General features: G+C 38.9%; 1 protein-coding gene across 1 annotated transcript in view; it reads right to left on the bottom strand.

The window, feature by feature from the left end:
- LOC143180532 (uncharacterized) overlaps window positions 1-15,466 on the bottom strand; it is a 309,043-nt gene that overhangs the window by 156,936 nt on the left and 136,641 nt on the right. The window contains exon 5 of the mRNA XM_076380323.1: window positions 4,900-4,977. Within this exon, the coding sequence (XP_076236438.1) occupies window positions 4,900-4,975 (76 nt within the window). The 5' untranslated portion in view covers window positions 4,976-4,977. The remainder of the gene's footprint in view (window positions 1-4,899; window positions 4,978-15,466) is intronic.

The following is a 15,466-nucleotide window of genomic DNA, read 5'->3' as shown; positions in this document are numbered from 1 at the left end:
CGTGGGGTACACATACACTCTTAACTACTAACTCTTTTAAGTTCAGGAATTTCCCCTTCGTTACGATCGATGTAAGACGCTTCGAGCCTCTTTGATTTCGTGTAAGCTCCTACTTTTTCGCATTAAGACGCTCGCCGTGCCTAACGAAGCTCTTCAGATCTTCTCTCGGGCTCTGATGTGTCTCATTGTTGGCACAACACTGAAGATTACAGGGATTGCTGTGTCTTATATGATTGCTCATTATTTTGTATTCCTTGCCTATAAAGCTGCAGATATGTATGTATGTTGATAGCATTACTTTTCCTGTAGTTTCTACGAAGCTCAGTTAAGCTAGCCACTTTTGTCATCCTCATTATCAGACTGAGAAATACCTATCATTATATAAATAAATAATTATTTCATCAGCTATTTAAGCCATAACCAAGTAATCTGTAACTTTGAAACTTAAATATTTGAAAAATTGTATTTTTTTAATTGTACTAAATAATAAAAAATAACTTTCTATCATCGTTAGTGTCGAATTTTGTAAGCCATATACTGAACCACCGACACGCTAGAAAATATGCACAAGGTTTTAAGTGGCTCCAACAATGGACTCCAAAGTCCCCACGTCATTGTTCCCTGACAGCCATTAACAAGTTGGTAGCTTCTTAGTCGCCGTCCACGAGTTTGCAAAGCAATGGCACCTCAATCGCCGGGGAATGTCCGACTTCTCGATGCTGCCAATTAACTCGAAAGCCTAGGGACTGTCAAAAAGTAAATCATTAACGATGCAATTCGTTCCCGAAGCACTGGACACGTCCCTCTTCATTGGCTTTCAACTGAAAGGTTTCCCCAACTCTATATGCACTTATTTCCATTTTAGTGGTGGACTACAATTTTTTGGTATGCCCACTATGCGAACTTTAATACAGAATAATTTTTCCAGTGTATGTCAACTACAAGTTTTATGTGAAAATGCTGCTAACGATTAATGAGAATATAATTTGTATGTATAAAAGGATTTTTTATACCTCTCAATATATTAACTACACAACATAGTAGAATAGATTAAGAGATGATTATTTTTTAATCCCTACGAGTGAAACTCACGAAATATAATCCTCGCTTTGAAATACACTTTTGTCATTATGACTTAATATACGATTAAAATAGTACACATTCATACTCAACAAGTATCACTCACTTCTCAGCACCAAGTAAATGCTTCCCCCTCAGAATTCCAATTCGACACCCCAAAACAATTACTAGTACTTATACCGAGTACCAGTACCTCCAAAAGCTTTAAAGTAGTAATTCAATTAGGCCCACAACACGAGTTGCACACGCATCTAATCAACTCCACCAACTGAGGCTCTTTCTTTCCCCGAGAAAAACCTTCCTTTCCTAGGGAGATCTCCAAGAGCTGTCGAAGCCGATCGATTGTTTCGCGAGAACCATTAACGAATTTCCAGCTTCTTAGTACGACGGTCCGGCAAAGCGGCACTTCAATCGACGTAGACGCCTAGCGTCGTTAGTCTCGAAGCCGCCAATTAAGTCAAAAGGGGGAAAGTCTCGTCGAGTTTCGGGCTCCTTCGCAGCGATGCGGTTCCTTTACTCCATCGGGATAGGAAGAAGGATGGCAGGGCGGGAGTGCACTTTGCCCCTGAACAGCGAGCCCCCCTCCCCACTGTGTATCCCGTGTGGGCCACCCACCACAACAGAGATCGAACTTCAAGTTGCCAGGCGGGCGAACGGGGGATTATTCGTGGCTGCGACATGGGACAGGAAGATTTGCTTCAATGGCATCAAACGAGTTGCATACCGCTGGACAAGGGCCGACTCGGCTGCTGGGGGTTTCGGGTACACGGACTGGAACGCGTGCCAGGGAAGGGGACAGCAACCCCTTATTTGGCCACGGAAATAGTAATTGTTTCGAAGTGGGTTACAGCTTTACAGAGGAGAAAAAGATTCGAGAACTTGGTGCCTGTGATAGAATGAAGAAAGTTACTGCCCTAAGTGGTTTGTGAATCAACCTGATTTCAGTTCTAGTTAATGAGATAGCTACAGGAAAGGCTAATGCTTCCTTCAAGATTGATGATATGGTCTATGATATGAATCCATAAGAGAGGTCGAGTTATTAGCTGCTCTGTATTTTGGTAGATTCACTGTTTTGGGATCTCGATTATGGACGAAAAGGACCTAGTTCCAAGGCAGCAGAGTTTTAGGAATGATGGGCCACAGCTGACGAACTAAATAGTTAAGAGAATGGGATCACCAGGCAATCTGTCGCTTCGAGCGATGAATCGACCTAGATATTGTATTTCATGGAATCTCGGCTCAGATTCTTGAGCTGTAAGTATTATGTAATCGAGGTGATCGGATTCTATGTAAATGTAGTTTAGACACCTCGGTCTTTTAAATCGATGTAGCTTAAAATGATTTAGAAATTAACTGGAGATTTTCTGGAAATACAATGAATAGATCCATTATATTTTCCATACGATTTTCATAAATTCATTGTAACGTTACTAACACGAATAGATCCCAGAAGGGGATATAGTACATTTCCAGTAGTTCATGATGTCCAGTATTGAATTTATAATCGATACCAAGGATAATTTCGCCTACTGCATGGTTATGATCTCTTAAGCTGTTTATTATCATAGCTGCGCCATGGAAATACATAAGTACCCTTAGCTTATCAGAGAGCTTATCGCATCTGTGCGGTTCTTTCAGGATCCATTCGCATGCAAATTAGACCCGCAGTACTAGAACTACTCATAGACTGCAGAAGAGTCTATAGAATATTATCTGCCCATGTTCTACATTTCAGTAATACTAATCGTAATCAGGTTCTAGCTCTGCTACGTTTGCTATAGCTTGTCTGATCTATTATGATAGCTTCTACTTAACTGTGAATATAAAAGTGAATATCATATCAGTCAATGAAAGCAGCTATTAATAGTCTCAACTTTCTAGTGAATTCTTGAATTATTTCTAGACAGAAACAAATACCTGTCCCAAATAATAATGTTATCTTATTTTCCTAAAAATCGTAGTCTTTGAACTAAAATTCCAAACAGACATATTTCATTTCAACAGAACCTACATTTTCTACAATCCAAGAATCTAATCCATCTCACCTAGCCACACAGACAAAAGGGTTGTCACTCAATAATTAATTACAGCAAGTACAGAAACAAAACAGAAACAGTATGTTCAAGCAGTTCTACCGTAGAAGTGGAAAGAAAAGGCAATTTGTCCGAGTAGATTCAGGAGAAAGAGGACAGACCTTAACGGTCGGTAGTTGTGGAACACGGTTGGCTGTGCATTACGTCCAGAAACCATCTGAACCACCCTTGTAGACGTCATTTTCGCGATGATCATAATCCAACCCCTCCGTGTTGTTCTCATACGGGCTCACGCCAGATTCTATTCGTCAGGGGTGCATTAAAGATTTTGCGCCAACCCTCTCGTCCGAGTTAATGGAAAGAAGAAAGTGGATGCAATTCGGCTGTTTTTCTGGCTTAGATGCCCGTTTTCATGGCTCGTTGCACGGGGCCAAGGGTGATCCCCGCTACCAGTTGCACCCTCCGTCCTCCCCCTTTCTGTCTGTCGATCGAGGAAATGATGTATGACGCGATAATAGCGGTCGGAAATCGTACTGTCGGTTTTATAGTCGAGCTCAACCCTTTGAAAACCGTCATTCCAGAGTCGAACATTTATTAACGAGTTACCGTTCGCTCGTGAATGTCTTGTTCCACTTTTTCCTTCGGCAGCAGCTACAGAGATTTATGGTTTCAAGAGAAGCGAATCGAACACGAATTGGGAAGCTTGTATAGTTTTTTGGGGGTGTTTTTAGATAGTTACAGAAACTACATTTGCTGAAGTGATAGTCGATGGGGCTGTTTGGGGTCAGGGTTGGTTTAAATGTGCTTTGGATGTATCATTTCGACAATTCACTTCCTTGGACAAGGAAATGATATTAAATTAGATTTTCTTTTGTACAGATATGTCTGGTAATAATTACGAGTATCAACCTGAGTTTTAGGTTGGCTTTCCAAACACTTTTCTCTATTTTCAATTTTTTTCACTTACAAATTTTCATAATTTGAAATATTGAAAGGAAGCTGTCAAATTTAAAATTTTCCACCTTTTCAATATTTTTAAATGTGCAAACTTTTTAAATTTTCAAATATTTAAATTTTCAAATTTTCAAATCTTCGAATTTTCAAATATTTAAATTTTCAAACTTTCAAATTTTCAAGACGTTTAAATTTTCAAATTTTTAAATATTCGATTTTTAAAATTTCCAGATTTTTATATTGTCAATATTTTTAAATTTTTATAATTTTACACTTTCCAATATTTTTAAATTTTTACAATTTTACATTCTCCAGTATTTTTAAATTTTTACAATTTTACATTCTCCAATATTTTTAAATTTTCACAATTTTACATTCTCCAATATTTTTAAATTTTTACAATTTTACATTCTCCAATTTTGAAACTTTAAAATTCTAAGCTTTTTTAACATTCAGGGTTCCAAATCTTTCATTTTCTAAACTTCTAATTCTAAAACTTTCAAATCTGCAAGATATACAGTCTTCCTTTTATTTCGATATATAAATTCTTATTTTTAAAATGCAATCAGGTATCTTCTCCCAATAGTTTCGCGTGCAAACTCTAAAAACGTAAATACAACCAAACGCCTCTGTACACTGTTTCCTGTAGTAAGATGAGTTCTAATTTAGGTCTACCTAGGGGGGATTACAGACTCAGTTCATGATACTACAAGAAAAACGTTCATTGTCCCGTCACACGGTCGATACTCGGCATAACGAGATGATTGCGAACAATATAATTTATTGTATGATCGTGGGGCAAGGATTGCAGATTGCAGCGATAATCACTTACCGGCATGCGATGCACCGAGGATGCACGAATGCGGCAGCAGAAAGCAAGTCAGCACCAATGGCCACTTCATCTTCATGTCTGAAAAAATCAAATCGGCAATGGTTACTTTCAGAACAAATTATATTAAATAGTTAGATATCATAACATCATAATCAAGTTCATGAATGTTGTATCTTATTATTATATCTTTTCTGAAAGGGTTATTACTATGTCAGAAACTCCCTCATTGTAATTACACTGTTTTTTGTAAACACATCCTAAATACGAAGACAAATTTAAAAAAAAAACTCTTCAAACACAACTCTAACGACTTAGGGCAGAGGGGACGAATTATGCTTAAGCGACTTCGAATGGTAGAAAAGTAACGTAGTTGTGCAAACGTAAAGCTAATATCAGTCCCAAACCCTATACTTAACCAACTCGTACGTTTATCCGTCGAACCCTCACGAATTACTGAGAAACAACACACTAGACAGGAATTAATGCAACCCACAGTCGTTTTCAAACAGCAATTAGGGAAGGGTCCTCGTGTACTGCATGTATTAGAGGCAAAAATGTTCTACTAATCCTTCCTCCGCGTAACCGCAATACGATATTAATGGATACATTCGCCGTAACGAACATACATAAAGGGATCCTTCAGCACACGTCATTTACATATCAGAATACTTGGATTTCAATACTAAAGTTGCAATAATATGTTCTAATTTGAAATAATTTACAGCAAATGAGTTTCTCTCACATACAGTACCATTCGTAACATCGATGATATTTACATGAACTACTATACTATCTACATAAGTTATAAGAACCATCACTAGAAAGCAGCAAGCAATAATAACAATAATTATATCTAATGACTACGAATAAACGAATCATACGCCATCCCAATTCTATCGAAACTAAAACTGTCTTAAAAATTTCCAACAGCTTCAGCTTCCCGAGGTTCGTCACTAAAACGTGTCACTATAGCCTCCTCAGTAAATCCATAACGAAGAAACACTATAGTACACGAAATCCATTTTCCGCTCGCCACTGTAGACGAAACAAATCACCAGACACGACGAGGAAAGGACGCTAGGCACCTCGGGAAGATTAAGCAACCTAAAGGCAGGTTTTCGAAGCAGCAACGCGGAAACCGGACACCAGCCACGTTTCTCAGCTCTCCTGCTCCGTAGGCACAGAAGAAGAGACTCGCGGCGGGTAGGAAAGAGCTAATATCCCCCAGGAAGAGGAGCCTTTATTTTTCTTTATTAGCCCGGCAACAATGGCGGGGCCGGTGTCAATGGTCTGGCTTTTCGCAAGCCCGAGCGAAGCTGCGAACCAACCGAGCGGATGGGACGGGCCGCATCTGCGGATTCCTCCATCGTTGTCCGTGCTCAGGACCGAAGAACCCGCTTGTGGCTACGTATTTGGAAGAGTTATGAGGGTTCCAGGAAGGGAGACAAAGTGGAATGATATAAAAGAAGGATTTCGCTGGCTGGGTCGCCGGTTACCGACACGCTGGGATACCAATTTGATGTTGCTTGCTCGAGACAGCTACATGCTTTGGTTTTATGATGGGGACGTGACTACTGTGCTATTCCGGGGATTGTACATTTTCATTTTGCTCTGTCTTCGCCTGGCGAGCCTTGAAACTCTAATTGGATGTGAGGAGTAAGTATAGAGTTTCATGAGACACCGTTGATGACTTATACTGATCGCGAGCTTGAGGAGCTGGTCTTAAACATGTCAGCTGCGAATGATGGGTTCAGTATAGAGGCGCCTTGATATGGGGTACTGGCTCACAGGCGAGTTTATAGCGCGAGATATACTTCTGGGGTCAACTGATGCTGATAAGGTACAGTTTGGGTTGAGACGTGAGGGATACTGTACGCAAGCAAAATATTCGCTAACATTATCAACTGCTGTGCTTCGAGTCACCTGTTTTGATATTTCGAGCACTGGGAAGGTGGGACAATTCAAGATAATTCAATAGTAAGGAATTTACTTATACTTCTTCCAAGAATTGATATTCTACCTCCAGCTTGGTACCAAAGCTTGATATTCCACGATTCACTTAACTTAAGAAGCACAGCAAAATAGAACTTCTTATTTGTTCAATCCTCCAATGGGCTAGTTTCAACCGTGATACAACGTAACGAAGTTAAAAAGCCTAGAATTGAACCTAGAAAACCTAGAAAAGCAAAGACAAACTATCGTAACCTAAATAAATGAACGAAGAGATCGAATTGCACCTAGAGAAATTCGAAGCACAAGAAGCCAAACGAAGTGCAACGTAGGAAGGAAGAAACACAGTAGAAAGCCATAGCAAGCAAGAAGCATCACCCAGGGGCTGTTGAGCAGTCGAACTTCAGAAATTCGTTCCCCATCAGTCGTATTCGTTATATTTACGCTATACTTGCTCGCAACACTATCACCAGTCCCGCGGTAAGCAACACTGGTAGCGTGCTCGAAAGTGCCAACTACCAAGGCTCCGGTAGCGCGAAAAATAAGAAAGGCAGAGGTACGTGTACACAAGATACGGTCGAAAGAAGCGCGGAACGGAATGACGGGGACAAGGACGGAACGAAGAAGAATTTCGAGGCGTGACGGAGACAGAAATGGGAGTCAGCGCGGAAAATAGAGCACGGGAAAAAGGGGAGACGACTTCGAAGAAAAACGAGGAAAAGAAGACACCGAATGTACGTACGATAAAAAAAGGAAAGGTTCGAGGGAGAAAGAAGGCCGCGGCAACGGGGACGAGGAGAAAAAGAAGGCTGGTTAGAACAGAAACAGACCAAGGAAAGGAGGGTGGCATCGCCTCGAGCGTCTCTTCGTGCACGTTTGCCCTCTTACCTCTCCGTCCCTTCGCGCTCCGAGGACATCCCCCTTTCCAGAACTCTTTTCAGCTCCTCTCGCCCTTCCCCCAGAACACTGGCTCCGCTCCTCTAAATAGCCACGTGACGCCGTCAGCCACCGTATTACATTCTATGGACACCGACGCCGCACTGCACACACCTACGCCCACGCCTACCAGCGTTCCGTTCATACGCAAACGCGGAGAGGAGTTTCTGATCCTGACGGCGTTCCGCGGTCGACTGAGGGTATTTGCGTTTTCACGCTACCCCTAGGGCCCATTAACAGCCGTTTTTTCTCCCTTTGTTCGGAACACGTGCACTTGCGTCGGAGTCAACGCTGACGACGTGGCGGTACTGTCACCGATTGGGGTGTGGGCTTTGTCGTGCGGGGATTAGCAGGTAACTGGGTGTTCATGGATACTCGGTCGATTGTCTATTGTAGATTTGAGTGGACCTTTTTTCTACCGCTGATAACATGAGACTTTGAACGTTTTATATCATTAAAAGGATATGGAATTGAACTGTTTCTAAATTTTTACTATTTTATGATTCTTGAACTTGTGCATTTTTAAGCATTTTTATTTTTTAGCTTTCGAATCATTAGTGGTTTAAATTTGTATATTTTCGAATTTTCTAAGTTTCAAATTTTTGCACTGATTGTGCATTAATTATACTGTTTGTTACTGGGATATAGATTACTGGGTCTTCACAATTGGTAGTAGACAGATGAGTACCTGCTGTATTATGGGGATTCATGGACCTATTGATTGCCTACAGTGTATTTGTATGATTTCTTTTGCGATACGTGTATCATATAACTTTGAATATTTTATATTACTAAAGGAGTCTAGAGTTGAACTATTCTCGAATTTCTGAAGTTCTCAGTTTTCAAATTCTATAATTTCCAAATTTGCAGTAGATTAGCTGCTTTGTGAGCGATAAGGATATGGACTTTATGTTTCCAAAATTAACGTGTATGTGATTATTGTATTATGAGGTTTCATGAATATTCTATCAATTGTGTATTGCCTATTTGAATGGTTTCTCTTGTGGCATAGATATCCTGGAACTTTACATATTTTATGATACCAGAGGGGTCTAAATTTGAACTATGGATTGGAATATCTCTGAATTTCCTATACTCCCTGGTTTCAGTCCAAAACGATAATATATATATACATATTGTATAACGTTATATCAGCTTTTACTGGCTACTGGAATGATCCCTTTTTGAAGCAATTACTAGTCCCTTTAGACTTTAAGTGTATTCTAATATTAAAAAATTGATGAAACAGACAAGTTTTTACTTGGATTATGAATACTCCTCAGACCTGATTAATTTCAATTAAGGAAAGAATGTGGGTCGTGTTCACTGTCATAATTTACTTGAGAATCTCTCGAGTTACGAATTTAATAATATCCATTACGCTGTTGAATTTATCCTTAGCAATGCAGCAGTCAGTCCTGCGAATTACGTATTTAAAATTTATTACACGGGTCCAGAATTTCTAGCGAAAGTGAGGACAGGGGGAAATGGACTCGAGGAATTTGTAATTTAAAGCAGATTCCGCGTAAATACGAGTTCATAATGCCGAATAACTCTCTGCCCGCGCTGTCAATGTTAATTTCTAAATGAAAGCTAATTATAGACATTCTTCAGCTACTTCCCAAGCACTGTAATTATCTGCCTAATGCGATAAAAATGAGCAACCCACAAAAGAAGGAATAACAACATTCCTCACCTTAATCGAGAAGACAGACACAAAGAATCTGAAAATGTAATTCATTGGAAGATAATATCTACTCATTGAATAAATTTTACTAAAGCATTCTTGCACGAATAAGTTATAATTGTATAGTTTAGTCCTGCATTGTCGATTAAAAGTACGTTCAACTACCAAGCCTATACAATTATCGAGAAAATTAATCTCTTCAGCTCCTACTGGCACTGTCCTCTTTATCATTTACCTTAACTACTTCATAAAATACAATACACAACATTCACATCGCAAAACACAGACTAATATTAATTGAACATTCCTGATTAAACTTCCAAATACTGTTAAAAAAATCCAACAAATACTGAAAACACTATTTCACAGTAATAATTAAAACAAACTGTTTCTTCAATTTCCAGACGCAGGGATGCAATTAATGCGTTCCAGATAGTAAATGCAATCACAACAGTTTCAAAAATATTTTTCATTTCATTTATCCTCATAGGAAATAAATAAAAAGGTTTTTTCTTAAAACACAAGTTTGTTGAATTCGCCCTTATTATCTCAACGCCTCGATTGTAACATGGATCATAGCAAAGTGAGCGAAATCTAGATATCACTGTGAAACGAACTGTCTCCGTCTTATCCCATAATACCCTCAGAAATTAAACTCACCCTCCCTTGGACACCTTCATCTACAGCCTGTCCCTGCCCTCTCACCCCCGTTCCCGTTGTATTTATCTGTCGGAGGAGCATTACCGCGAATTACCGGTTAAACGTAGCACGAAAATTGCATGTAAACAGCGCGCTTCATTCGATTACGAGTCACGAGACGGGACTCGAGCCGCGAGTTCGAGTACTACACGCTCGCGGTCTCTATTAGACGCGATCAAATTAGTCGTTTGTAGTTCCCCTTGCTGGAACGAATACCAACACTGTAATCGGACGCTTAATGCTGTTCGAACTCACTGGCGATTGCGATATTTCCTTAATGGTGCATTATGTACGATAAAAGTTCCGTCGGTGGCATTATGGATTGATTGGAAGACAGTTCGTGAAGATGATGAGAGTTGAAGAATAATGAGATTTATCTGGATATGTATCAAGAATCAAGTTCTGTTTGATGTACTTGAAAATTTTGGTGTAAGAATTTTTGTTATATACATTTATTGTCAGTAATGCAGTTAAAAGTAGTAATTTAAATATTGACTTATCTATTGGTATTTGAAGTTGAATTGAAGAATAAATTTTCGAATGTAGAATTTAGTTTCTTCAATTAAATCAAATTAATATAATATTGTTCTGTATCTATGGATCTATTTTTAAAGCTTCTCTCGAAGTCGACAATTTCTGCTCGACACAGTTTTTAATCAACATTCCAAACATAGGATAAAATAACCTGAGCTATGTAAAGAATTCCAAGCATAAAAGATTATCGTGTTATATTTCATTTGTTAAAATTCCCTGTAAAGTGTGAGGATATGATAAAAATACATGTTCAAAGGCGGGGATTTGATTAAAATAATTATCTAAAGCGAAGCTGTGATGTATGATCGCGATTAGTCACGTTCTGTGGTCACTGCCAGAAAAACAAGCAGCTATAAATTAAAAACATTCGAATTATTCGATCGTTTATTTGCTGTCGCGGCTACGTCTCATTAACGTTCGAAATATATCTACCATTCACGCGCGGCTCGATACAGCCGTCCATTAATTTTAACGATGACGAGTTGTAATGATTTCATAGCGACGTCACGGTTTAGCCAATATCCATCTTGTCTTTCACGAAATTCTCGCTTGACGTATAAAATACGTTATTTCTGCCAGTCATAAAAAAGGAGATAGAAATGAATTCAGTGAAACGTACATTTTAAATAAATGTCATTTTCCAATGAGTCATCAACCACTTTGAAACAGTTTTCAATTTCTACGAATAGATTAAATTATTCAATAAGTAATCTAATTTAGGAAAATATTATTTTCATTCCAAAAATCTATTTTTATGATCTAGCAATTATCATTTTCTTGTCCTAAAAAACGCTATTCTATTAGGCAAAGAAGTATGTGGAGAATTTTTATTTTCAGTAAGTGGCTAATTTTTCGAGCTTCGTTCGTGTCACAGAATGTCATACTTGCAGTGTGCAGGGAAAGACGTATACAGATTGAAATCCTACTATCGATCGGGGGATACGATGAATTCCACGATATCCGAGTCGATGGCACGCGAGGAGAAGACCGAGAGTAGCTCTTGTGTGCAGAAATACCGGAATATCACGAGAATCCTGCATTTTTTCTCGTCCAATATGGAGGCACGACGATCTCGTATGACCACATGGATATTCAATTAATCTTCGTACAGGATCAGTCCCAGAGATATACTGTACTCTAGAGCATCTGTATGGCGTGTACCGCGTGAAGAACTATGTTCCTCTAATATTTCATAAAAGAATTATAATAAAATTTGACTCGCTGAATATTATTATTAATAGGCTTGTTGAAGAAGCTATTTAATTATTGTGCTGTACTATGATCGTTTCTTTAAAATAGAGTCAAATTTACGAAAAGGATTTTTCCATAGAAAGTATTATTTAATCAAAACACACTTTGCCTGTTTCTGAGTAAATACGTGCATCCTAAAAACTGCTATGAATGACGAAAATGCTTTTAAAGCTTCGTTTGAGTAATTAATTATTGAGAAGATGCCTAAAATTAGCTTGAAATGTGTCTGACTGGGGACTCGTTTTACTACCGACGTGCACTAGCCAAGTCAGACACAATAAAGTTAGTAGAATAAGTCCCAAGTCAGACACGTTTCGTGCAAATTTTAGGCCTCTCTCTGTAATTAAAATAACTTAGAAACGAAACCTTAAACTTAACCCTGTTACTCTTGGCTTTCATCCTATGTCAACCCCTCAGAATGCCTGTCACTATTAAAATATCTCGATAACACAAATTTTATTTAAGCTTATTAACTCCCTCAACACAAGACAAATAGATTACTTTTCCACTGTCTGATGTTTAATACATCTCACTACAGATTTCAGTAAACCCCTCAGAATGCCTGTCACTATTAAAATATCTCGATAACACAAATTTTATTGAAGCTCCATAACTTTCTCAACAGAAGACAAATAGATTACTTTTCCACTGCCTGATGTTTAATACATCTCACTACAGATTTCAGTAGAACATTTTTAGCGAAAAGTGCAGCAAAGTTCGCGGACGAAAAATATTCCCACCTCCGCGTCGTTAATTTTAGGGATGCATCTTCAACGTAAACACACAATTTTCTCCTCCTTTTCCCTCTTTTCGGGCAGGTTTCAGCGCTGAAACGCGTCCCGTTCGGGCGTCCATTATTGGCAGACCACGATGAGCCCATGGAACGCGGGACTGTCGCTCGTTGTTCGCCGACTATTGTTTATCTGCACGGTTATGCGGCTCGCTGTTATCGTTTCCGGATACCTTCGCTCGGAGCACAATGAAAATTCGCGTTTCCGGAAATTTCCGGCCCCGTGGAGGACAACCAAGGCCGGCTTTTTTGAAGTCCTCCTCCCTGGCTGTCCGGTATTAATTCGACTCTATTGTTGTCCGATGTTGTACGTTTTGAGTGTCCCGCGAGATTTCGAGCTCTCTCGAGGGACGTGGACCAACCTTAAATGACACTGCTGAATTTTCATTCTTTTTCCTAATCTTCTTTTTTTCGGAAGGAAATGAGTATACGTTTCGGCACACTATGGGTCACTAGAGTTTGAAGTTGTATTTTGCGCAATTATGAAAGTTAAAATGCAATTCTCCCGACGACGGAAAAGCAAACGACTCTTCTCGAAAGCGGAATTTAGAAATGTGGAATTATGAAGAATTTTGTATTCCTAAAAGTGAGGTAATAATCTTATTGCTGGTTGAATTTAATTTTGTTTGTTGAAGGGTTAATCATAGTGGTGAATTGAATAGTAGCACTGGACTCGTTTTTAAATAGAGAATTGTAGTCGATAATTATAATTATATATTCTTAGTAATAGCGAAAATAATTTGTGTTCCTTATCGAGAAGTGAATTCTTATTATTAATTGAAACTAAAATGATGAATCACTTTTCACTTAATACTCGAATGTAATTCTACTTCATCGATTCACGCTGTTGGTCTATTCCCAGTTTAACAGTAAATATTATTGAACACGTCATTGGACGGTGAATAAGGCTATGCAGTAGCTCGTTCAGAGGTCAATGGATAATATTTGAGTAAGCCGCAGAGCTCGATGGCCAGACAATTGAATTCCAAAGTTGTCGTTTGCCAATGATGTTTCGCTAACTAATGCTACTTCGCGAATATAAAGTGCAACAAAGTGACAAAGAAGATAGCTTGTTCTTACAATCGAATACAATCGATTTCCATTTCCTTCTCTTCAAGCGAAATTCCTTTCGATTAAAGAATTGTTGCCAGGAAGGCTAGCCATTGTGCTGGGAAATATAAAACGGATAATCACAGCGCGAAACTGAAAGGTTACATTTCGAGTCCTCCAATCGCCATCAGCATTCGACTTCTTATTCAAAGAGCTCCGTTTGCTTTCGTGTTTTGTGTAACAGTAACCAATTACGCCTCGTTGGTTTTCGTATTTACGCGCTCCTTCTGGCCGTTTGTAAAATGGTGAAAGCAATGCACGCTGGAGGGGAATTGAAGGAGACGTAACGGGAAATGACTTGAAAGCGATTCCGAAGACCAATCTAGCAGAGGTGTTCTCTTCCAATTTCCATACACAAATTTGCACAACACTTAGAAAAGTGGATGCGTCAGTTTTATTTGAAATCTGCTTTCCTGCTTTATCTTGTTTCACACGGTGGAGCACGTTCGATGTCCTCCAACGTTCAACCAATAAGTGCGAAACACTTTTCTTATGTAAAGTAGGAAAAATCCAAGTCCCAGGGCTCAGTGTTTCAGTGGGAATCCGTGGATTTTAAGCTGAGATTGAACCAACTTGGAAGAATCCAATACAGAATCGAGATATTATCCAAACCTATTACAGCAATCCTGTCAGCTTTTTTTTTGCAGGAAGAAGATTTATGGAAATTCATTCACGAGAAGAGATTTAAACTAAAGCTTATTTTAATCTGAAACTTTTAATCATTTGTATAATAGTTAAACTGGTTTCATGTATGTAACATAGAAGAAAGGGATGTTTTTTAGGCAGCTACTTTACTACTTTAATGAACTGAGTCTTAATTAAATCTTATTTTCCAAACTACTATAACTACCTTCCAATAACTGAAAAAATGCATACTCTATGTGTGGCAGCCATCTCTAATATGTTAATAGCAAAGACTAAATTCGATACAAAAATAACTTCATTATATTGCAATAAATATTTTAACCCTTTTAATCCATCAGTGATGTCCTATGAATTTCTATTAGGTACTTCTTAGAAAGAATGTTTCTAAACTTCTCAGATATTTTAAAATGTATATGTATAAGTTATTTTATGAACCAGGAGCATTCTAATAGAATTATCTTCATTTTCGTTTGCCCAGTATTTTTCTAAATAAAAATACGTCGTCCTTAAAGGGTTATCGAGTAGCCTATCCAGTTAAGCACCGCCTGCACGTTTTCTAGAAGGGTATTACCTAGGTTCACTCCCTACCAGAATTTCCGTTTTATCTCATCATTGCCTCGTTAAGGCGAACAACACGCGAAACAACAATATTCAATTACAATTCACCATAATCCACGTGGCCCCTGGAGAGATACCCCACCGCCACAGCCGCAACTCTTCTCGCGCCGGAACTTTATTTATTATGAACCAACGACCGCTGCTGATTAAATCGAATACCCATAATGGAGCGTACAGGTGTAATCCCTCGGGCGTGTATAAAAAAGACCTGGGCGTAGCTGGAGAAAACGAGGAAAACCGTGTAGACTCGTTAACTGATAATCGATAATCCTCATCTCCCTCTTCCGATCCATGAGTGCACGACAGACGGAAAATATTGACGCGATCCACCGTGCATTGTGCTAGCG

The sequence above is a fragment of the Calliopsis andreniformis genome, chromosome 6 (genome assembly GCF_051401765.1).
Source record: "Calliopsis andreniformis isolate RMS-2024a chromosome 6, iyCalAndr_principal, whole genome shotgun sequence".
NCBI lineage: Eukaryota > Metazoa > Arthropoda > Insecta > Hymenoptera > Andrenidae > Calliopsis > Calliopsis andreniformis.
The sequence above is the reverse complement of the archived record's forward strand: the minus strand, read 5'-3'. Positions and strand labels throughout refer to the sequence as shown.